Genomic DNA, 24996 nt, shown 5'->3' on the forward strand with positions numbered 1-24996 from the left:
AGATGGGCCATTCAAACCCACGCAGAGGTTACAACAAGAGAAAAGTTCTCATGATGTGCTTCTCTGATGATGACAGCCAAGCGAACGCCCAGTTTGCAGAAGGCTATGGATGGCAGTGGAAGCCCAACATCCATTTGCAGGATCCCACGTGGATTAAGCGTCTGGTGAATCCCCTCTGATCTTAGTTGAGGGATGAGAATAGCCATGCTAATCAGACTGGGAGCACTGCAGCCTCGATTATGGCTGATCTCCCTTTCGACCCATTGCAAAGATGTTTCAGTTAAAAAAAAAGTGAAGAGGAAATACATGTGGGTAAGCTCCCGGTGAGCCCCCTTGGACCACAGGCCAGGGATGTGAAGAGCTTTGTTATCATGCAGAGCACGTTGGTAAGCGAATGGTCGCAGATGAAGGGAGGCTAAAATTTAGCACCCCAATTGATAGATGACCCCTCCCAGGGGCACGGACAACAGAAAAGTGGGTGAAGGGAGACAGCAGATGATGTAAGATATGAAAATAATAATTTATAATTTATCAAGGGTTCATTAGTCAGGGAGGGTGGGGGAAGCAAGGAAAAATGAGCTGATATAAAATGCTCAAGTAAAAAGAAAATGCTTTGACAACGATGATGGCAACATATGTACCAATGTGCTTGACACAATGGATGGATGGATGAATTGTGACAAGAGGTGTAAGATCTCCCAATAAAAGTATTTAATAAAAAAATTTTAGCACCCTATAATTTGATCTCCCTTGTGATCCATTTAAATCTATTCTAGTTTTAATATATTCTGCTTTCATTTCTATTGAAGTTTTTATCTGTTTTACTTTGTTATTGATTTTTGTGTGTTTCTGTGTATGAAATCCAGGATACACAAATATATGGAGACACTAACTGGATTAATGGCTACTTAGGGGTAATGCTGAGAAGGTTGGGGAAATTTGGGACCTAATAACGATGAATAAAAGAATGAAGAAAATGTTCTAGAACTGATTGTGTTGATGATGTACACAAGTCTTCTTGATGTAACTGAACTATTGAATTGTATAATATGTGAATTACGTACCAATAAAATTGTTGAAAAAACAAACAAACAATACCCAAGAAAACTCTACGGAGTGGTTCTACTCTGTAACACATGGGGTTGCCTTGAATTGGATTCTACTTGATAACCACCAACAGTAAGTTAAAGTACAGCATGCCCAGTATATATGAATTACCAATGAACATATTATTAGAAGGGGCTTCATGGAAGTCAAACATTATCCTCTTGCATGCTATTACTTTTTGTTTCATTGTCACATGTATTTTACAAGAAAGCAGAAATCTTTTAATATTTCTCTATATAACACATAGATATCTCAAATAAGCACAGAGTATTGTCTTTAAAAAGTTTATGAAAAATGGAATTAAAGGATAAGGAATTAAAAATAGAAATTATTTTTTTCATTATAAGCTCCATCAAGACATTTTAGCAAGAGATGAAACCAGCCATTTATTCCATTCCTAAAGAATTGAGGGTCTTGATAATTGAATTGTCAATGCTGTGATTTTTACATTATTAACTGAAGAAAAACAAGTGCCTTTTAAGATTTTTTTTTTTATGATTAGGAAACAAAAAGAAGTGAAAAGGGACCAAAACAGAACTGTAAGCTGATGACGTCCCATCAACAGAAAGTGGCTCTTGTTGGTGAAACGAAGGAGGAGGACCATAGGAGGAGGCTTTGGTGACACTTCCTCGGGCGTTTTTCTGCTAAAATTTTGGACAGCTTTCTCAAAACGCTCATGATGGTGATGTTATCATTCTTTGCCCTTCCAAAAAGCCAGCTAGAAAACTCTCTCTACAGCATTCCCCCATGACCTTTTCTCTTGACCAGACCACATTTGCTTTGACTGGACTGTGGCCGCCTCTTGGCCGCCATGGCTGATAGCACTTTGCTTTCCGGAGTGGGTCAGTAGAGCCATGTACCACCTCCTGCTACGGTTCTTCAGAGAATTGCTTCAAATGATCCTACTTGTTTACAATTTGTATGGAAAGATCTCTTGTCTGTAGCTGATTTGAGGACAACAGTTTCGGCACTCAATGAGTAGAAAGCTTGTTCTACTGTAGTTTTTCCATCAGAAATGTGCATGCAAAAGCAATTGTGAGGTCTATGGTGTTGTCCTTTGTTTCTGCTGTTCACTGTTAATATTCTTCAATTAGTACATGAATAAGATGAAATTTGTCCTTGAAAATTGCTACAGTCTCCTGCGATGGGTTTTGTCTTCAACATGCTCCCATCCCTTCTTAAATCGAGTTGCCCGTTTGTAAATTGTTGATTTCCTTGGGACATGGTCTTCATCAACTTTCCATAAAGCATCATGACCCCACTGTTCCTCTACCAAAGTTTCACCATAAGCTTGCCGTCCTTCTTGCTTCAGTTTCAGCAGAATTTGTGTTGCTCTAATATGGGCTCTTGTCCAAGTACCCCAAATGACATCCCATTCAGTGATGTTATGTAACCAGTTCATGAGGTTTCTTGGGTGCAAACATTTTTTTAAAACCATGCATTTTTGCTTCACAATGCTGTGTCCATGAATTTTTAAAGATCCCTCTCTATATTTAAAATGGTAGCAGCCAGTGATTCATTAGGGTTTTGATGACTCAACTTGTAGCTGCCTTTCATACAAGTGTTGGAGAACACAGTTGAGTAGAAATGTGTGGTAGTTACATAATCTGGTGTCAATTTGGGACTTGAGAGGATTAAGAGTGTAGGGGTGGACTCTAGCCCGTTGATCAAGTCATAGCCAATGAGGCCTCGGTGGGGGCACGTGCTTTCTCCTGGGGATTCTGGGAACTCCTGGACTTCCTCCTTGGAGGCAGGAGACACACTCTCTCAGCTCACTCCCTGAAAGACTCTCAGCTGATAAGACACATGGAGCTATATGCTAGACCTCTGGAGCCGGAGAAGCCACGTGGAGAACCCTGCCAGAGCTGAGATGCTTGCAAAGCCACTGGATCCACAAGACTTCCCACCCACTGGCCTGTGATCTTCCTACATTTGGCGTCATTGTATGTGTTTCGTGAGTCAGAAGAGGATTTTATTATTGGTATTGGACATATGGGCTAATATCAGACTTTTGGACTTGATCTGGACTGAGTTGGGATATTTTCTCAATATTCAATTGCTCTTGTATATAAACCTCTTTCTTATACACATGAGTCTCTTATGAATTTGGTTCTCTAGTCTACTCAGATTAACACAGAAAGAGCCTGAAAGGGCACAATCACCTGTTTCCAAAAAGGATAAGGCAGCATTAACGTGAAATACAAAACATTAAAACTCAACTTTAGTTATCAATAACTGGAAACAGGAAAGAGTTAAAACATTCTAAAAAGTCAAACCAAACTCACTGCCATCGAGTCGATGCTGACTCATAGCGACCTATAGGACAGGGTAGAACTGCCCACTGTAAATGTCCAAGACTGTAGCTGCCTCAGGGCATCTGGTGGTTTCAAACTGCAGAGCTTACAGACTGCTGCCCAATGAGTAACCACGACACCACCCATGGCTCCTGTGATAAAAACATCAGTAGACAAGAAAATATAAAAGCAAACAGACAAAACCACCTTGTCTTCTTGTAAGTGAAAGAGTAATAAGATAATGTAACCAGAGTAGTAAGAAGTATACGTGTGTGTGATTTTATGAAAGAGGAAGGAGTGAAGGAATATGACAGGGAGGGGTTTAGCAGCTGCTTAAGCAATTTATATAGTCACGCAGAGGGACAGAGCCGTACCGGTTCAGGGTATAGAACTGAAGGCAGAACAACTGGCCCTAAATCCTAGGCAAGACCTAAAAAGGAAACACGGGGCTCTTCATTCAACAGTTCAGCTTCACCCTTTGGATTCCACATACTACGTAACCTTCCTTAGCTTCCCTTCTCTCAGCTATATAAAGCATTTCCCGTTCACTCTTCACATGATAGACTGAAATACAATTATTTCCCTCAGATTCACCCAAAACAAAAACCCTGCCCACCCTGTCTTGGGTGCAGCACCTTGAATTCCCTTGGAATCCCTTTATGGTGCAATGAGTCCCACGATTAATTATTTGTTTTACAGATGAGATCTGGAGTCATTGAACCCAAATGAGGGAATATCACTACATGTAAGTATTCCCACAGGAGGGATAAGATGTTGAGGAAACGCATGGCAGTCAGGTAAGCGGTTTCTTTTGAACACTCCGAGGCTCTTCGTCCCGCTCCCTGTCAGTGGGGGGGGGGGGGTGTCATTGTGTACTCAGTCAGGGTCTTCTTCATGGAGGGGAAAAACAAACAAAAACAACCCACCACTCTAAACATGTACAAACCAGTTAAAATCATACCACCATACAATCATGCTTTAAAATCCTTCGTAAAGGAAAGAATTTTATGAGCTGCTGGCCATTTCCTCAAAGAGGCCCGAATCCTGCTTCCCATCTTTGTATTAAATCACTGCATTTCCTCCATGTGTCCCATTTTTACATTTACCTTGACTGTAATCCAGCAGCTTTCCGTCCTAGAGTAGAACTCACAACATCACTTTTCATGCCTGAAAAATGAAATGTCTGTATTGAGACAGTTTAAAATAGATTGACAAACCTATATGGCTGCAAAGAAGGCTTGCCCATCAGAGTATTCACCTTACAATTGCACACTTACCCAAATGGCATTGTTGCTGTTCAAACCCTTTCTGGGGACTCTGCACTGGGTACTGCCTTTCCCAGGCTCTGCTGTATAGTTGTATGGTGTTTTTGACAAAACCACCACATTTAGGTTGCTCACTTGGTGATTCAAAAGAAAGGGTCTATTTTCCAAAGACAAGGATTTTCTACCATTGAGGATTACTAAATGATGTGTAATAGATTCTGAAAGCCATGCAGCAGGTGGAGGCATTCCAAACGTGTCCTTGAGCAAGCACCTCTTTGGACCATATGAATCACCTGCTAGTGGTTTCTGGAAAGGGAACCACATTCATTTGCGGATAGAAGTTAGGGAATGAGTGTTCAAGGGGAAAAAAACCCAACCAAACAAGAAAACAAAACCTAACTGGACAGCTGTAGAACTTCATACTGAAGAGGTAACACTACATATCTCTAAGTGTCGTGCTGTTTTCAACGCAATTGACTATCTGAAAATTTTATTTTTCAACCTTCTTAGAAAATATGTAGCATTTTTATTGTTTTCTTTATAAAACTGATGAACTCTAATAATTTGCAACAAAAATTTGTTGGGATAGTTATATACATTGGAGAGAGAAATAAATTGATTTTGTTCTAAAATGTTTTCTCTCAAGCATCAAAAGAAAATCCACTTAGACATATAACCAAATGTTATTTAATATCTTAAAAAGTAACACAATCCAAAATGGATATTTCACACAACACTACATAAACAAGATGAACACAATATTACCATATGGAGGGACTTTCAAATATAGACTTACAAAAATCCCTGTCCTTTTTTTCCTTTTAAGTTATTATACTAAGCATGACAAGTAATCATCATTTACAATATGGTACACTGACACGATAAAAACCATGTTACAAATGTGCTGTTATAAATCAGTAACATTAGGGAAGACATCTCATGAACTGTAATTATTTCATATGAAATACTATACAATATAAACAGAACATCCATCTTGGATGACCTTTACAGCAACCAGAGACCAAGTAATTTAATTTTTTTTTCAGTGCAAACACATTTTATTCAAGGCAGTCTTGGCTGCAAAACTCCTTTCTAACATACAGTAAATCCCACTTGCACGTCTTAATCCATCTACCCTAATGCAATTGTCACATTCAGTCATTCAGAGAACGGTACCTGCAGAATTAGGACCCCTTTACGTGTAATGTTTACGTTTCATTCTCTTCTGGAAAGTAGTATATGTGTCCACTGCTCTAAGGACCCAAGTTTGTAGCGGTCAATACTTACATGAAGGTGACGTTAGGGTGGCTCTATTCCTGACCCAGCCTGTGTGCACAATACTGCACAGGATTCTGCCCTTCTGCTGTGGGAATGCATGCCGGTGTAGCCGCATCTCGGTGGGGAAAGAGGCAGGAGGAGGAGGGGAAGGGGAAGGAGCTCTAAGGAAAGGAAGGCGAGGGGCTGCTGAGAGTGGACTTCCAGGTGCATTTCCTGTAGCTGCAGAGGCTGTGTAGAGGAGGGGCTCTCAGATCTGGCGCCTCTTTTTGGTGGGAGCAAGGGGTCGGGGTGCCAAGGTCAGCCTTTGGACAGGGAGCTAGGCAGCAGTACATGACCTGGTCAAGCTTCTAGCTTCACACCTGCTTCCAGAATCATTGCAGCCTCACAGGGCAAACACCGCCTCCCTCTGTTGGCCTGGTGCTGTGGGCGTTCACATCTGAAGCCAATCATTTGCAATGAAAGCCCTATAACTGATAAATATACAGTCATAAGAAGGTTCAGTCCCTTTCGCACCTCCCGGAATTCTGAACCGTGCAAATCATAGCGCAATTGTTAAATCGGTGATATATTAGAGGGCCAACCGGGGCAGAATTTCTCTCTGGGCCGTTGCAGAGACCAACCTAATCAGGGAGACACTGGGCGGCTGTGCCAACACCGGCAGGAAATTTAAGAGTGAATTTATACATGTAAATAGATAACCAAAGAATTGAAATTTCCAGACTCACTGCCATCAAGGCGAGCCCGACTCAGAGGGACACTATAGGACGCGATGGACCTGCCCCTGCCTCCTAGACCAAAACCCATGGGGGAAACAGTGACTGCATCCTTTGCTCAGACAGCTGACTTGTCTTTCTGTTCATGCTTGGCAGAGACAAGAGGAACGGTGATCTCCTCCCTGCCCATATTTCACGAATTCAAAGGAAGGTAAGGTTTTCCACGGCTTTTGGCTTCCTTTTTGCTGTGTTCTAGCTTCCTCAAGCCCAAACCATGTACACAAGCGTCACTAACAGGAGAGGACTGGTTGCCTTTGGCAATGGGAGAGAAGGGAGAGGCAGGAAGCACGTCTGGGTGAATCTTGGGTGGTGCGACCCACTGCTAGCTGGCTGTATGGCTGGCCTATGGTAGCTGTAGGTTACCCCAAGAATTTCAGATCTCCTAACTTGAGAAAAACACTTGAGAAACTAGATCAGCGCGCTGGGAAATCCAGGTCCTCCAAAGGAGGGCTTGGGGAGCATGCTGAATTTCTGTTAGGCCAAGGAGCACGGCCAAGAGTACTTGATAAAGTTTTTAATTAAAATCTCTGTTTCAGCACCTTCCACTGCCAGGAGCAGTCATGTTCCTGAAAGATGGTATTTTAGCACAGGAATTGGAGCAGCCCAATAAGAAACTGTAAACAAGGGTGTGTGTGTAGATCGACCTCTGCCTGCAATGGCCTCTGGGTGCCTGTGTGCATCTCCCATGTCATCATCTGATACCAGTGATAAGGTATCACCGAGGTGCCAAAGGGCAAACACCCTGCAATGTCTGAATGAAGATGGACAAAGGTATTTTGTTCTTTGACTTTATTAGCACACATCAGAAAAATAGCATTGTATTTAGTGATTTGTCATGATGGTCTATCCAACAGATAGAAAATAGATCATCAATAGCTGCCACTGTGTTTCTGGGTAATCGTAAGTCACGCTTCTGATTCTTCAACTCAATTATGGGCATGACCAATATGACCTGCTTTGTTCACTGTGAATCTGAGTGCCGTGGATGCACTAGGAGACCCCAAACACACCGTGCAAATGTCATTGTCGGTGGCTGTTGACCATGTTCTAAATGGTGAGGCTTTTTTCTTAAAAAAAAAAAAAGATCACTATTGTACTATAAGTGATATGCCTATAATTTAAGTTAAAAACTTTATTTTCAAGTACACTTTGTGGTGATAAGTGGTTTACCCAGGTAGAATTTATACAAAGCTGTGCAGACCTTACAAAGAAACAAGGCGTGCTTCCGTTGTCAATGAACAGGTTCCTTCTCCCTGTGGTAGCTGCAATTTCACTTCAATTTACATTTCAGAAATGCTGGTTGGGTGATGAAAAAAAAAGAAAGAAAGAAAAGAGAGAGAGAGAGAGAGAGAGAGAGAGAGAGAGAGAGAGAGAGATTTGGTAACAGCTGCTGTTCAGATCATTGTTACTCCAGATCAACTTCCAATTTCTGCTTCCTGAACTTGAGCTTCGCAACATCAGAGAAGCAGTCAGTTTTGCTCAGCCTGCCCCTTTCTAGCTCTTCCATCGGTTTGTTCTGTTTGTGTCAAGCCCCACCCACCCCCCTTTCCGTATGCTCATTAAGGTCCCCTGAGATGCGCAAACTATGTAAAGTGGAATTGTCAGTATTTAACAGAGGTGTGGAGTACACGGCACAGCTTCTTTAATTAAAGTGGACTCGGGGCTCCATGTGGTTGCATTCAAAGGCAGAGAGGCCCAAAGTGCTTCAAAGTTGGCAGTCCCGAAGGTCTTGTGCGTCTCCTGCTACCGGGAAACTAGAATTCACTCCAGATTTTTATAGGAGCAAATGGCTTACTAAGCTCTATGTTTACCAGCTGACTCTGCCGGTGAGATCTCCTAGCTGGCATGGTGGGGTGGGTGGGAGACCAGACTTTTAAACTTCCTTTCATTCATTCGGAACAAAATCAAGCACGCTTTCGTGGGGTAGGGAGGAGAGACGGTTACATCTGAAAGCCTAATGATGGCGCCAAAGCAAACCGTAGCCATGAAAAAAAATCACGAGACCACACCGCAATCTCACAAGCACACACAACACCATGGCCGAAGGTGGAAGCAAGTTTTCACACTTTGCTTTTCTTTAACAATACACTTTAACGCATTGCTGCCATTTTGTTAAATTTATGGAGGTAGTTATATGTAAAAATAAAAATTACCATAAAGTAATATGCTGTATTATAATAATACATAAGTGTGCAAAATGCCGACAGATGTGTTGACCCTTGAAAGTTGAACACTATGCAGAAATTCAACCCAATTCAGTTTTGTAAACCTTTCTGTGGATAAACTCTAAGCAAATACACACAAGATAAGCAGCCCAGTTCACACAAAGCCATCATTTCCCGGGAGGAGGTGGGTGTTAGGGAACTCTGGAAGCGGGCGGCATGGATTGATTGATCAGTGGGGTCCGACCAGCCTGGATTACATTTACAATGCATTTCCTGCCACCTCACCACCCCTATTCAAAAATCCCCAATTAGATTCAGACCAGAATGTTTCTACATGAAATGTCTGCTTACATTGTATCCTCTTTAAAGCCCATCCCCTCTGTGCCAGCGGCTGCTGGTCCAGGGGAGACTTTTTCTTTGGAAAAGAAAGCAAAAACAAAATCAAGTACTCTAGCATGTCAGGCAAAGTGTGTACCCATTTGTTTTGAATAGCATCTTCTGTAAACCTATTTCTTCTGAAATATTGATATATTTCTATTTTAAAGCTTCTCTTAGGGGTAACGCTTTCCTTTCCTGTTCACACAGAGTTTTATTATTACCATGGCGACTTCCAGAGGTTCAACAAGAGGCTGATGTATTGTGTCAATGGTTCTACTATTTATGAACTGACAGTATGATAAAAACTAGAGAGCAGGCTTTTGCAAAAAAAAAAAAAAAAAGAATCTGGGCAGAAAAAACATGTAGTAACCGTACGGTATACAACTCCCCAGAGAAAGAGATTCTGGAGTCTAGGAGGTGTACTAGCTATCATTCTTTCTGGACATGTTCAAGCAATGAGACACACAAGGCATCTTCGAGCATTCCAGGACTGCCTTGGAGAAAAGACGGCAGGAGACTGGAACCTGCTTCCCTTCTACAGTTAACGAGTGTGGGAGTTTACTAGGGAATGTGCTTACATTTGCGGCAAGCACACACACATGCGCGCGTGCACACACACACACACAGCAGATATGCTAAACTTTGTGGGGGGGGGTGTTCCAGTTTGACTGTGGGCAACTTCCAAATATCTGCAAAAGCATGAGGGCGCATCCCATTTAAAAAACCAAAAAGATCTCTGACTTCATCCTGTGATTGCATCTGACACTGAGTTGTAGTAATTCTGTAATACTGAAGGGGAAGTGTTTCACAAATAGTTCGCCAATTACTTATTTTATATTTATTCTGTTACATATGTTCTGCTATATGACTGCAAATGTTCTCGTGATTAAAAAAAGAGAAAGAAAAGCAAACAAAAATCACCTTATGTCAGACAATTCACTGGTGTCATATGTAACCCATTTGCAAAAAAAAAAGAACCTTTTCATTCCTATCAGATTTATTCAATTACCCTCATAAAACAAAACAGGGATTTTGAAATATCTCTGCCCTAAAGGTTGGAAATTGATTATTTGTATGCTTTAACTGCTGAGAGTCGTTTTTATATCCAACATGATATTGTAAACCAAACTAAAAATGTTACCAAACCATCTTGAAATAAGTTCAGCTAATAATACCTCTGCCTAAAACTGCCTCTTGAAATTGTTACAAAGTATCTGTAAACATTACTCTGGCATAGTTCATGTATGCATAATTGTTACCATAATAAATTTCAGGGGAATACAAATTATGACTATACCACATTCGCAGAATGAGCACATTCTGTTGTTAATTACATGGGCATATGTATATTTCTAATCAAAAATTATTTTAAACTTTTCTCTATAGATATCTTCCCAGGAATAAAAGGCCTGCCGCTCAACTCTCCCTAAATTTGCTCTTTCCTATAACCACTAAAAATCATCTCCCACAGCCTAATTTAGGCATTCTATTTAAAACTACATAAAATAGATTTATATCCTTCCATTAGAAAGAATAACGTCCTCAGGCCCTACTCTTCATTTGTATCACAAAGAACAATTTTCTTTTTAAACAAACTAATTATTGTGTCTGTATAGTACGACAGGGTCCTCGGTTTCACAAGGAGGAAATGATCTTCCTTAAATATTTGATTAATACCTTTTCAAAGTTCACATTACCGCTTCTATCACTTGGGACTGTGACCCAGTCAGTCCACTTGGGAATTCCCTTCCTCCCTTCCTTCCTTCCTTTGTCCACTTCAGAGTCAAAGGCCTATATTCCTGTTTGTGATCATGGAAGGTTAAAAATCAGACAAGCATCTGTTGCACTTGAACACAAAACCCCAAGAACAAACACTCCCAGGATTTCAATCACAACCCCTCCTGCACATCTCCACGGGCTCAACGACTCAGTGAGAATGCCGGGGCAGAAACGATTCACACCAAAGGGCTGGGGTCCCTTCTGGTTTGGCATTGGTTTTCCTCAAGGTGGACCCTTACATTTTGTGGTGGCTTACTTAGGTTTTTTGTTTAGTTTTGCTTTGGGAAGTGTCAAGGATCAGTTCTGTGGCACCATCTAACCGCAGACTGGGAGCAACACGCATCTGTGGCATTTTAAAATGGAATTGGCAACGGCATGACATTGAAAATGCATATTACACTTACAGTGTCTAGACTTTTCTATGTGTGCTCAGTTACAATTAGTGAAGCAAAGTATACATATCACCCCTACTGCTATTCTGTTGCTAAAGAGCCATCAATGTGAAAAGCAATACTCTGAAATAAAGATTTCTGTGTGTGTGTGTGTTGTTCTGTTTTGCCCTAGCCTACTTAGCAGCACAGTTTAAGTAAACACAAAAACTGTGGTTGAGATGCTTGTCTTTCCAAAGATGTAAACATCAGTCCCAGTGCCGTAAACGTTGCTGTATCCCACGGCAGGATGACCATCACACACTAGTAACAGAAGCTTGCAAGCAGCTGGAAGGTTTCGGTAACTTCTCCGCGTCGTTTGTGGGCGGGTCGGTACTGGCGCGGAAGCTGAAGGCGGGGCCGGCTCCACCGTGGGCGGGACTCAAAGCGGGGTTCTGCCTTCGGTTACTTTCAACAATGCTGGAAGTGTTGGAAGCCAGACTTTCTCGAGTGCTAAAAGAGTAAAAAGGTTTGGTTTGGTTTTGAACATAAATAATTATAGATGGAGCCCCAGAGGAAGAGCCAAGGGTGTAGTTAATGGGTTTCCTCTGTTGGTTCATAATGCCATATCAATATGCTATCTCCACTTGATTATTCACATATGTTCCTCCAAGTGGGCTCCAGAAGCTTTCCCAAGACACGTTCCGATCAGCAGCACACTTGCATGAAACACGGGTTGATATGCAGCTAAGCTGCACTTGGAAATGCCTCCCCTCCCCCGCCTCTTATGCCCCTGGAAGCAACTACATACATTTTTGTGACAGAGAGCTGTCACGTCATGTTAGTTTTTAGAAATGAATGATCGAATGCACAGATAAGCTGTTAGGCTTCACGTTAGCCCGGAACTTAATCAGCAGAACTACGTCTGACTCAAGTCAGTAATTCACTCCAGTGATTGCCCTCCCTATCCTCAAAAAGCCCAAACCAAACTCACTGCCATCGGGGCAATTCCACCTCACACTTGACATTACAGGACAGAGCAGCACTGTCCCTGTGGAGTTCCTAGACTGTAACGCTTGAAGGCAGTACCAAGTCCCAGCTTTCTCCTGTGGAGCTGACTGGTGGTTTTGAACTGCTGTCCTTCCTGATCACAGCCTAACACGTAACCACTAGGCCACCAGGGCTCCTCGAAATCTAGATTACTGGCTTTTAACCCTGGTGGACTTCAAGAAAGCCATGCCATCACATAATCTGCCACTCTGGCAGACAGCATTGGAAACACTTCGTCCTCTTGTTTCCATTCTAACACATTGTAGCAGATAAAGAACCTCTCACACTCCCCCATTCATCTGTGATGCTGTGCTCATTTCCCCCTCTTTGACAGAAATTGTTTTCTTAAAGGAGTCTTGCGAAGTAGGCAGGATTTCAAAGCCTTATTATCAAAATTGTTCTAAGTTAGAAATATTTACATTTACTCTGTTGTTCTAAGCTATTTAAAGCATGCAACATTTCAAATGGAGAGGACCAAAGATTACCTGGTCCGATTGGGGAAGCCGAATAAACTGTGTTTAAGGTCCCTGGGATGGTAAGAAGGAATTTAACAGTGTACACTGATGGAAGAAGCCATAACCATGCCCGAGGTAGCCGCCTTACTAGGCAGCCCTGGTGGCATAATGGTTGTGCGCTGGGCTGTGGGCCCCGAGGTTGGCAGCTAGAAACCACCACCCACTCCACGGGCGAAAGGCGGAGTTTTCTATTCCCATAAATATCTACAATCTCAGAAACTCTCAGGGGCAGTTCTACTCAGCCTTTTAGGGTCGCTGAGTTATCATTGGCTATCTGATAGTAGTGAGGAAGCTTTAGGGATTATATAATAACCTGTGAAAGTTGCTCCCATCACCAAGTTAAACCTGCTCAAGTAAGGTAATAGGTCAAACTACTTCAGTGAAGGCAAGATCACGTCCTCCCCTTCCTTCCTGTCTTAAGTTGATACCTTGAGCAGACCTGCCCTGGAGGCCGTTTCATCCTAACACCATTGGACCTGAGCTTGCTTCAAGACTGAGTGTTGGAAACAGAGGTTGTTCACTGACTACCTAAAGGGTAGCTTCCGGAATACGTCCCTCAGTTACAGAGATCCATCCAGTTCCTGCGTGTTGCATCTGTTAAATATGGTACACCAAAGGACAGAACCACACTTCCTCACAGAAACGATGAAAGCTGCCAGGGTGAACTACTTACCTGGCTCACCACGAACCGTCACCAGCAGCTTGCCAGGCTACAACTGGGGCATGGGATCAGGTTAAGGGGGGGGGGCAGTAAGATTTTATGACACATTCTTCATCATGGTTTTACAAAACTTGAGTTTCTCATCTTTGAAATGGGGGTGATTTCGATTTTTATCTACCTGAGCACAGGGTGATGGCGGAGAACAAATGAGCAGAGGTGAAGCAGTGGCATTTTACAAAGACTAGAAGACTGCAGATTATTTCTCCCGTACATTTGGCACACCGTGAATGGAGGCACCACTGTAAATTACCTAGGGAGACTAGAAAACTTCTTTTCTATGGGAAAATGCATTTTAAAGTCCAGAGCTACGACTTTCCAACCAGCTTCTGAGGTACAGAATTAGTATGTGTCAGGCCACACGCTGCAAACACGTAAGAATGAGGGAGCTTTCGAAAGCTCGTAGAAAAATTAACCGATCTCTTAATTCCACTTTCCTGTGGACTTCCTGAAACACCCTTGTAAGGCGAGAGGTCATCTCACTTGGGCGCTCTCTGTGCTGTAAGGCGCTTGGGGCCACCCTGGACCACGCAATCCCACGAGCAGTGGTGCAGATGCACAAACCTCCACTTTCTCAGGGGACACAGACTGCTTGAATAGCGATGAAACACGACAACTCTGCGCACCACGATGAAAGAGTGGTCGTGCTGGGAATGTGGGCGGTAGAAGGACTTCTTAATTTTAAAAGTGGCTGCTTTATGTTTTCAAAGCGATCCCATGAGTTTAGGACATTACTGCTAGAAGGACTGGGCCAGTAGCTGCCCTGTTCAACCTTCTACCCGCACACGTTTCCTAGGGCAGCACACTTCCCTGGCACGCAGTGAAACCCAGTAAGCAGACGCAGCCATGGCGCCCGGGGTTCTCTGACTTTCAGGTGGTGTTTATCAATGCAGGGTTAGCCTCAGGTTTAGAATGCAAGCTTTCTAGGTCAAGATTATATTAATTCTCCTCTAAACACTAGATCTTATAGAATAGTTCAAGTTCCTAGCTTTTTCTGTCTCAATATCCTTTAGTCTTCTACCCAGGGGCTATAGAATTTTGTACACTTGGGTGAACCTGGCTTCTGAGCCAGCACTGAAATCTTTGAGAGTGGGATCTTTAATATTATTATTGGGGTCTTTGTTTTGGGTGAGTTAATTGCTCAGTGAATATTTACTGAAAGATCAGAATAAACAGCCCCCTTAAGATTCTTGTGTCTCACAGCAACAATAATTCTATTTGGTTAAAACCCTCTTCATGCTTTTGAGTACAACTTCCTGCAACTTAAAGGCCCCTCCCCCTCATTTGTAAACCATTCTCTATGACAAAGGTAACCTCATTCATTTATGGAGGGGTACAGAAAAGAAGCTTGTCTCCTAACCTTAGGACAGACACCACAATGAGAAGGGGGTTAAATGAGCTTTTGTCCTGCAGACTATCGGACTATATAAAACGCATGGGCATCTATAGGATTTCTGTAGGAAAATGCTCCATCTACTAGAAGGAAGCAGAGGTATTGCTATTGTGTAAAGGCTATCACTTTAGAAAGATCTTTACTTTTTACCAAGCCATGTAATGTCGAGTACATGGTTAAGAAATAAAAATATCAACATTAAATATTAAATTTATATTAAATATAAAATGTTATATTTAATACAAACATTTATATTTAATATAAAAATTTAAACATCAATACTATGGGGTGGGTAGATTATTTAGTTAGAACCTATTAGACCACTCCCAATATCTTAGCAACAATTTCTGGCATACTTCACCTTTTCCTCTGTGAAAATCCAGAGAGCCAGAAGGGTTTAGAATGGTGAGAAAAGCATTAGGCAGGTAGAATGTGCTTAATCAGAAACAAGAGCATGGGGGTGCAGGCAAAGAAACACAATGTGTCATCAGCAGTGATGGTTCCGAAATATAACCATGTATGGTTACATTCAAGTGTGCGCATCCACTCCACGGAGTTCAAGAGGAATAAAAAATTAGCACAGGAAAAGAGAAAGGGAAAGACATAGAGCATAAATCAAGATTTGATCTAGGATTTAAATTCTACTTGGCTGAAAATGATTTCTTAGAAAGTCATTTGTGGTTTGGTGGCTCTCGGCTGAGTGCCATGGTTCCCCGAGGTCTCCTCAGGCGGTTCCGGGGTGGGCCGAGCAGACTGGACCTCCTGGTCTCTCAGAGGACCGTCTCTCTGGTCTGCTTGGGACATTACACTTCCACACAAGCATTAATGGGCAAAGAGGGAACATGGCCAAATATAGTAATACTAATCAAAAGCAGGTCTCCAATAACAAAGGCATAATACTGGACAATAAATAGGAGCCCTGGAAGTGGAATGGTTTAGCACTCAGCTGCTACCAGAAGGCTGGTGGTTCGGACCCACCAATCACTCCGTGGGAGAATGATATGGCCGTCTACCGCCTTACAGACTACAGCCCCTTGTGGGACAGTTCTACTCTGTCTTCCAGGGCCACGAGGAGTCCGAATGGACTCACTGGCAATGGGTCATACTGAACAGATTAAGGAGTTCCGATCCGGACTTTCGATGATCTGTTCCACAGGTATTCAGAGATGTAGTATGATGATCCCAACAGAATTCATTCCAGCTCCTAATCATAAAAAATATCAAATGCGTGATTCTGCGTAGCTGTAAAAATTAGGACTATGAAGTCTTGGGAATCACAGCTGAAGAAAAATATGAATCGTTATTTCTGCATCCCAGAGTCACCAATCTGGAGTAGAATTGCTCAGAAGGAGAATGGGCCCCCAAGTTGCTCTGAGGGGAAGAAAGAGTTAAAGTGGAAAGAGGAAGCTGTATAGATTCTCATTTGCTTCCTCAGCCCCAGACAAACTTCTAGGCACTGGGCATTGACATTTGGCATTACATACTCTCGCCTGCCCACTCCTGGCTGAATGACCACTGCCGGAAGAAAAGGGATCCTGGCTAGTGCAAACGGCCAGGATATGTTTGTAGATATCTGGACTTTTTAATCTCTCACCGAAAGACTGGAGGTTCAGATCCAGCCAGAAGTGCCTTGGAAGAAATGCCTGGCTATCTACTTCCCACGCATCAGCCATCCAAACCCCGACAGAGCACAGTTCTACTCTTGAGGTGTTGCCGATGAGGTGACAGGCTTTGTTCGTGCTGCACGGAAGAGAAGGGGAGTTATCTGAGGGCTTAGGTGGACTGCATCGATTCTGGAGGAGGCTAACAGGAAGTGCTGGTCCGGGCTTTGCTCTAATCAGGCACGGCCCCCCAGCCTTCTGGGTCGGGAACAAGGTTTCCTTGGCACTGGCAACAGGCAAGCAGTGAGAGGAAGGTGTGCAAGGAGGAGCGCTGCACAGAAAGCAGAGATTCAAATGGCAACAAGCTTCCGGTCTTCCGGAAAGGGGCGGAGATCCGATCATCTACTCTGGCTAGAGGGACCCCGCGCTCCTAGGGACAGTCAGTGACCACTCCCTCTCCTCCTCTGGCCACTCCCTCGGCTCGACAAAGTCACTCTCTCGGAATGTCTGAAAACCACGGCCACCATGAGCGTGCTCAGCTACCTAGACCAGGCTGATGGGGGGTGAGGGAGGGAGCCAACCCACCAGTCCAGATTGGTGATCTCTACAGCTGCAGAAACATTTCTCTCAATTCCTGAAAAAGAAGTCAGAAACAGGCCGTTAGCAACGTCGCTCACCCAATGCGTGGCCCTCAAGACTGTGACCGAGGGGCCGTGCGAAACCCAGGCCCCCGTGTGCGTGCGCGTGTGCGCGTGCGCGTGGGCGGAGCCCCGTCCCTACCGTGGGGAGTTGAACCCGCTGTCCACAGTGATGCTGCTGCTGTCCATGCTGTCGAGCCGCGCCGAGTGGGTGGCTCTCTGGTTGCTGCTGCCGTCGGCCTCTTTCGGGGCCAGGAGGGTGAGGTTCTTCTCAAACTTCCTCTGCAAGTCCCGTTCCTTCTCCCGCTCCAGGAGCCACTGCATGGTGCCGACGTCGTCTCGATTCTTCTCCTCCTCCGCGGCTTTGTTGGCCCCTCCCTCCGAGTCGTCGTCATCAGAGACGTTGTAATAGTCGAAGGAGGCCTCCAGGTTGCCCCCCGACTCCTGCTGGCGCTGGGAAGCGGGCATGGGCTGGGCGGCCGAGGGCCCCAGGGACGGCTCGAGTTTCTCACATCGGCCTGGCAGTGGGTCGGCGGGTGTCTTCGGGTGAGCTTTGAGCAGGGACAGGCTGGACTTGTGATAGCTGTTGACGGACAGGGTGCTGTGAAGAGGTTTGAAGAGGGTGTCCTTGCTGAAAATCTCTTTCCTCTTGTCCAGGCTGCTGGGCTCCGCGCCGTGGTGCTGCAGGACGCGTCCGTTGGCCATCCCTTCGGCCACGGAGCCAGAGGCTGCTGGGCCCCCACCCGGCCCCTTGGGGGACTCCTCCTTGTGCCCCAGCGGCTCCCTGGCGCAGTGGGGGGTCTGCCTGTCGGACAGAGGCAGCTTCTTCACCCCTTCTGCCAGGGTCAGGGTGTCGTGGTCCTCCTTACTCTTCCCCAGAGGCGACGGCGCCGTGAGCACTGTCTCGCTCGAGGTGTTGCACTGGAAACAGTCGTCGGTGGCCGTTTTCGCAGGACAGGAGTTGAGGTCGCCATAGGATGGTAAACTCTCTAGTGCCTTCCCTGGCTCCAGAAGGCTACAAGTGCTGGAAGGGTCCTTGCCGCCACTGACTATTTCGGGAATGCACACCTCTTTATAGCTCGCCGATGAAAGGTGAGCCCTTGGGTGGCTGGCAGTCTGCGCGGGCCTCAGCGTGCTGTCGTCGATGTAGGACTGGCTGGGCGTTTGGTCATCTTGGCTGCAGCCTTCAGCCAAGTCTTCGGGGGTCCCGAGGGAAGAAGCACCCAGGGGCCCTTTGGAGTTGTCCATGGACCGGGACCGCTCCTTGGCTTTGCTGGATCTCTCATTCCTGGACCGCCGGTCCTGGGTATGGCTGTGGCTTCGGTGCACTTTCGAGTGGGAGCTTCCCCGGGAAGGTTCCGGAAAAGGCATCTCGGTTCTCCTTTTGGCCAGCTCGCCAGACACGTCCCATTCGGGCGTCATGGGGAAATGGGACTCGATCACGTTGGCGCTGCTGTGCATGATGAAGTTGTCTCCTTTGTGCTCAATGATGAAGCAGCCTTCCCTGGGCGCCCTGGTCAGAGGGTCGCAGAAGTCATACTCCCTCTCCCCGGGGATATCCAGATGGGAACCATCCGAAGGGTCGCCCTTAGACACGCGCGTCTTGCTGTGCGACCGAGACTTCCCGTGGGACTTGCGGTGAGTCCTACTCTTTTTACTCCGCCCGCTGTGATGGGCAGAAGACCCCGCTTTACTCCTGTGCGCTTTCTCTTCCTCGAGTTTCTTCATCAGCGCCGTGTGCCTCATGACGTTTTCCACGGTCAGGTCCGGGTTAATACGCCGAATGATCTCCATTTCCACCTCCCTGGGGATCGTCGTCGGCGTGTCCTCGTCTCTCAGGGGCCACTCTTCCGGAGGAAACTGGGCAGAGAAGTTGGCCAGCTGTTTGGTCTTGTCCTTCTTAAAACTTAGCCGGAATAACTTGAGGCCAAATTTTTTGGACTGCTTTTCACTGTCTTTAGGCTTTGATAGAGTTTCTGTCTTATAAGAGAAATTTACAGTACTTTTGCTCTTTTCAGTGGGCGGCACCTGGCAGAGGGAGGGGGGGCCGTAAGGGTCCTTGCAGTCCTTGGCAGACTTCCTCTGCAGAGTCGATGCATGCATGCTATGCATGTCTTCCCTGCAGCAATGGCAAGAGTCGCAGTGGTTTCTGGGCAATGTCCTTTCCCTGACGCAGCCTGAGGCAGAGGGCGTGATGGTTCCGGGTTGGGGAGAGGTACACTGGGACCTGTCAGGTATCCTCTCGTCCAAGTGGTACCATTTACTGTTAGTTCTTATGAGGGACGGCGTTATGAAATAGGTCTGGGGGGTCACGATGAAGTAGCCATCAGGGGTCGGGTAGATCTTCCGCTCCCGCACCAGCGTGTTCAGCGTGTGCCGGAGGATTTCTTGGCTCGGCGTCGGAACACCTGAAACGCACAAACAAACACACTCATGAAAATGAACGGGGAGCAAGCGGCTGGCGCCAGACTTTCTGAGTCCTGGTTCCGTCCAGCGGCAAAGTCTTCCCACAGGGCCATGTGGGGGGGACAAGGGTGCGCTTAGCGCAAACTCAGGTTTTCTCTGACAGCCCTCGGTCTTTCATCACCGGCGGAAAACCGAAAACCAAACCCCTGCCATCGAGTCGATTCGGACTCAGCGGATGCCTCTATTAGGTTTCCGAGACTGCAACTCTTTTTTGGGGGGGTGGGGTGGGTGGGTAGCTATAAGGCTTTATTTTTTAGTAGTTTTATTAGGGGCTCATCTAACTCTTATGACAATCCATATGTACATCAATTGTGTAAAGCACATTTGTATATTCATTGCCCTCATCATTCTCAAAACATTTGCTGTCCACCAGCTCCTCATTTTTACCCCTCCCTCCCCGCTCCTCACTCCCTCACCAATCCTTGATAATTTATAAATTATTATTTTGTCATATCTTTCCCTGTCCGATGACTGCTTTCACCCACTTTTCTGTTGTCTGTCCTCCAGGGAGGAGGTCACAGGTAGATCCTTGTCTTGATGGGGGCTTCTTGCTGCCCTGGAAACAGCTGGCAGGTTTCAACGGTTGGCTTTACAGTTAGCACCGTGGTGGTGTAATAAAATGACCTGGTAAGGCTTTAAAAAAAAAAATCCACATCCTTGTATGTGCCATCATAAGACTGGGCTGGGGCAGGAAATGAAGAGTGTGCGAGCCATGGATGGAAAGGATTGGTTAGTCTTGCCATGCCACTGGGTGGATGAGGGGACCACCTCAGAAGCAGGAAGAGGAAGAATCCCGTGTCCATCAGGGAAGAAGAGCCATCATCAGAGAGCCCTGTCTGAAGCAGGGGAGGCCTCAGAGGCGCAAAGGCAGCCGCCCAGAGATCCTGAGACATAGCACTGGAGCCGAGCTGAGACCAGGAGGCAGAGCAGAGGGCTTCTCGGTCCCTGGAATAAGGCTGAGGCTGACGCCGAGGGACCGTGTGGCTGAGAGGCTAAGAGACCAAAGAGAGACGCGCAGAGTGACAGAGAAGAGGAGTTGGGGATAAAGAATGGTCTCCTTGACATTTTGTAGCCTCTCACCCTCCCTACAAAGCCCGACCATCCTGACTATCCTGAGTTCTGCATGGCCACAGACATGATTCATCCAGCCCAGCAGAGAGGCTGAGGGTTGTGGGAGGCAGAGTTGACGTCACAAGAAGGTCAAAGACGGAGGTGAGAGGCATGCCTGGCCTCGCTCTTGGGACAATCAACCTAAAGCTGGTGTGGAGTTGGCGTCACCTCCTTTGTGGGGCTGCAGGAGGGCAGAGGTACCCTGAATGCCATTTTCCCAGCAGCCCAACCCCTAACTCCAAGTGTCACCAGGCTCCTATTCCTATCTATAGACCAGAACAACCTTTAAAAGCCAGGGAAAAGAGACTTAAATCAGATGGCATTAAATCGTCCCTCTTGTGAACACTAACTTTTACTGAATGGACTAACGAGGATACGTTTCAGCAAAGGGACAATGGAAAAGACTTGAAGTAGAGTAGAAATTGATGGAAAAAGACTTTCTCAGTAAAAGTAACGTACAGAGATACTATAAAGACCATCTTAGTATGGAAAACCAAATCTGACAATAAGTATAGCCCTTTAGATTTAAAAACCCTCAGTTTTTATACTTCATTTTTAAGATTAAAATAAACATAGACTAAATGTTATACAGTACATCAAGACCAGCCAGTACGCTGTCTAGGATACCTTCTTCACTTTTGCAAGGAATACAGCAAGAGTGAGGGCTAGGTGCGAATTTGGCCCAAGTCCACCGGATGGGGTTGGTTTCTCTAATCTGTAATCAGAGCTGTAAACACTAGTGAGCGATCAGACAGTCTGATGGGATCTGATTATTGAGTCTAAAGCTACCATATTTCATAGAATAGAAACTTCACAAGAAAATCACACGTGCTCCCATGTGCAATGGCCAATGCTGTTTCAGATGGTTTTCTGTGCATGCTTATTCCTAACTGCCTTACAAAAAATACATTTCTACCAGTTTTACCGCATTTACTTTATTTCTTGGTTATTCTCCATTCTTGGACAGTGCACATAGAGGGTTATAAATTTGAAAGATTGATAGGTAGGATAGAATTTGGAAATAGTTCAGGTTGAATCACGCCTAATCGCCAACTGTGTATGACCCACAACGTGACAGTTTTGTGTTTCAACCTCACATGGTGATGTCAGTGGAGTGACCGAGAGCCAGGGGCCAGCCTACCTAGATTCAAATCCTAGTTCCTTCTCTATTAGCTGGTATCGTCTTGGGAAATGTCCTAAATTCTCTGAGCCTCTGTCACCAAATAGTGAATAACACTTGTACCGACCATCACAGGTTTTCAGATTAATGTGTTTAGTACAGTGCCCGAGACAGAACGAAAGCTCAATGAAGTCTCTTCAAATTTGAGTCAGCATCCTAGGAAACCCCTATCACCTTCAAACCACACTGTGTAGCAACCTGTAACAGCTGGGGCTCTCCACCCCCCCCATGCCCCCCTCCACCACCACTACCCCTGAAACTAGGATAGATTGTTAATAGCATATGAAGGCATTAGAAATGACCTGGTATTTTTAGGAGAGAGAATCCAAATGCGAAGTAACGTACCTACAAAAGGTATCCTTAGTGATTGAAGGGGAAAAAAAAAATATATATATATATATACTGCTTTTAGTAATATGAAGCCCCCCCCCCCCAGGTTGTATAAACAGTTAATGTACTCAAATACTAACCAAAAGGTTGGGAGTTCACGTCAACCAAGAGGGGCCTTGGAATAAAAGCCTGGTGGTCTACTTCTTAAAAAAAATCAGCCACTGCAAACCTTACAGAGCACAGTTTCAGTCTGATACACATGCAATCTCCTCCAGCTAGAACAATTCAGCAGTAACTGGTAGTGCTGGTGAATAGATAATGTATTACTGAAATCTAATTATTTAATTTAGAGTTGCATGGTTTCTTCCTGGAGTAATCTTCTATTTGTGATAATGATACATGGGCTTATATACAAATAATCTCAAGATTAGCAGAGTACATACACACACGAGTATGTTTTTATCTTACCCTATTTTCATCATAAAATAAAAAATGAATTTCAATTAAATTAGTGGCAGAGTCCAGGTTACAAGCACATCGTTCTTGAGGGCCATAGAATGACCCCTCCCCCCACCAAATTAACTTCACTGCCATCAGGTGGCTGCGGACTCACTGTCACCCTATAGGACAGGGTAGAAGTGGCCTGTGGGCTTCCCAGGAGGTCACCCTGGACACTAGTAGAAAGCACCATCTTTCTCCCGCCACCAAGGGTGGTTTCTGACTGTGGACTTTGTGGATCGTAGCCCAACAAGGAACCACCATGCCGCCAAGGCATGAGGGTCATAAGAGAACTTGAAAAAGCATCTATGCCTTACCAACGTATTTGCTGTACAGAGAAGAAGGCTCCATTCACACAGAGTGCAACTTCTGCCACCGTTGTCTGTCCGTTTTCAGCGGAGCCTCCAGACTGAAAACAGACTATGAGGAAGGAATGGACTGCCCACTCCATGGACGGCGTCCCTAGAGACCTGTGCACAGCCCAGAAACACTGTCAGAGGTTTCCTGGGGGAGGCCGAAGGAGTGGGAGCAGCACACTGTCGGAGACAGTGCTGGAGGATGGGTCTCTTGAGCCAGAAGGCACTGGAAATGTGACCAGAGAAAGAGCTGCTTTCTCACAGTAGAATCGACCATGGTGATGTGAAGGGACTCAAGCCTGTGGGAGGGGAGCCTTCGGATTGTCATTTGCTGATGGGCTTGACTCAAGATCAGAAGAAGCAGATGCAACAATGCTACTAATAATCAGAACTTGGACTGTACCGAGTATGAATCTAGGAAAATTGGAAGTCGTCAAGGAAGGCCCTCAATGAGATGGACTGACACAGTGGCTATAACAATGGGCTCGAGTGAAGGAATAATTTGGAGGATGGCACAGGACGGGGCAGTGTTTCATTGTGTTGGGCCCAGGGTCGCTATGCACCCCAACTGACTTTATGGCACCTTAACAAAAACAAAACAACAACTTCTGAGCTGATGGTGCACTCCCACAGGTAGTGCAGTGAATGTGTTCACTGGAGTTAGATACTACAGCAACCAACCTAACAAACTCGCTGCCATTGAGTCAATGCTGACTTGTAGAGAGCCTATAAGACAGAGCAGAACTGCCTCAGTGGGTTTCTGGTACCGTGGATCTTTACTGGAGTAGAAAGCCTCATCTTTCTCTTGAGGAGTGGCTGACGGCTTCAAACTGCTGACCTTAATGCCAGCAGCCCAGTGTGTGACCCATTATACCACTGGGCTCCCTCAGGATAAATAATAGCCTATATTTGAAATGGGCTATATCTTAAACAGGAACATACTATCAGTCAAAAGTGCAACAGAAAGAAGTTTTACCAAAAATGGTAAGGTTCACTTATCAAGATTCTTGGCTGTCTGGTTTATTATGGCTGCTAATAAAGGAAATCTTTAAATGAAGTTTAATGTATAAAAATAGCTATTCCTATGGAACAAAAATTTAACCGTATTATAACCTTTACTGAATGAAAGCCTTCCAAGAGATAATAGAAAACTTAGGAAACAATATAGATTCATAACAACGTAATTACGTTCACTTACCCTTGAGAATAAGCTCTCTGTTCTCAAATGCAGGGGTTAAAAAAGTGTTTGCATAGAGATTTTTATCTAACCTTTTTATGATTTAGATTTTCAGATGTATCAATAAAATAACGCTCAACTTAGAAAACAAAACTAGAATCGTTCCTTGCTCCCTATCCAACCCACCTTACACAAAGAGGTAACTGACAGTCCCTGATATTTAATGATTATTACTTTTAGCCTTGTTGTCTTTCATGAAATCAATTCTGACTTGTAGCAATCCTAAAGTCACAACAGAACTGCACCCTTGGGTATCCTGGCAGTGAGCTTTATGGAAGCAGAATACAGCATCGTTCCCCTATAGAATAGCTGGCAGGTTTGAACTCCCAACCTTTCAGATATCAGCAGAGTGCTTAAAAACAGGTGTGATAAAAACAAACAAACTCACTGCCATGGAGTCAGTTTCTAACTCACACCAACCTTCTAGGGCAGAGTAAAACTGCCCTTGTGGGTTTCCAAGTTCAGTAACTTTTTATGGGAGTAGAAAGCTTCATCTG

General features: G+C 44.9%; 1 protein-coding gene across 2 annotated transcripts in view; it reads right to left on the reverse strand.

The window, feature by feature from the left end:
• Positions 1–5409: 5409 nt before the first annotated feature.
• Positions 5410–24996, reverse strand: part of STOX2 (storkhead box 2) — a 138349-nt gene continuing 118762 nt past the window's right edge. The window contains exons 3-5 of one of the 2 annotated variants that reach the window (XM_075556838.1): positions 17465–19730; positions 17270–17318; positions 11781–11920 (exon numbers count right to left, since the gene is read on the reverse strand). In XM_075556838.1, coding sequence (XP_075412953.1) covers positions 17312–17318; positions 17465–19730 — 2273 coding nt within the window. In that variant the 3' untranslated portion in view covers positions 11781–11920; positions 17270–17311. Of the gene's footprint in view, positions 11921–17269; positions 17319–17464; positions 19731–24996 lie in introns of both variants that reach the window. The other variant, XM_075556837.1, reaches the window with a different exon arrangement.

Source organism: Tenrec ecaudatus, chromosome 8 (genome assembly GCF_050624435.1).
Source record: "Tenrec ecaudatus isolate mTenEca1 chromosome 8, mTenEca1.hap1, whole genome shotgun sequence".
Taxonomy (NCBI): domain Eukaryota; kingdom Metazoa; phylum Chordata; class Mammalia; order Afrosoricida; family Tenrecidae; genus Tenrec; species Tenrec ecaudatus.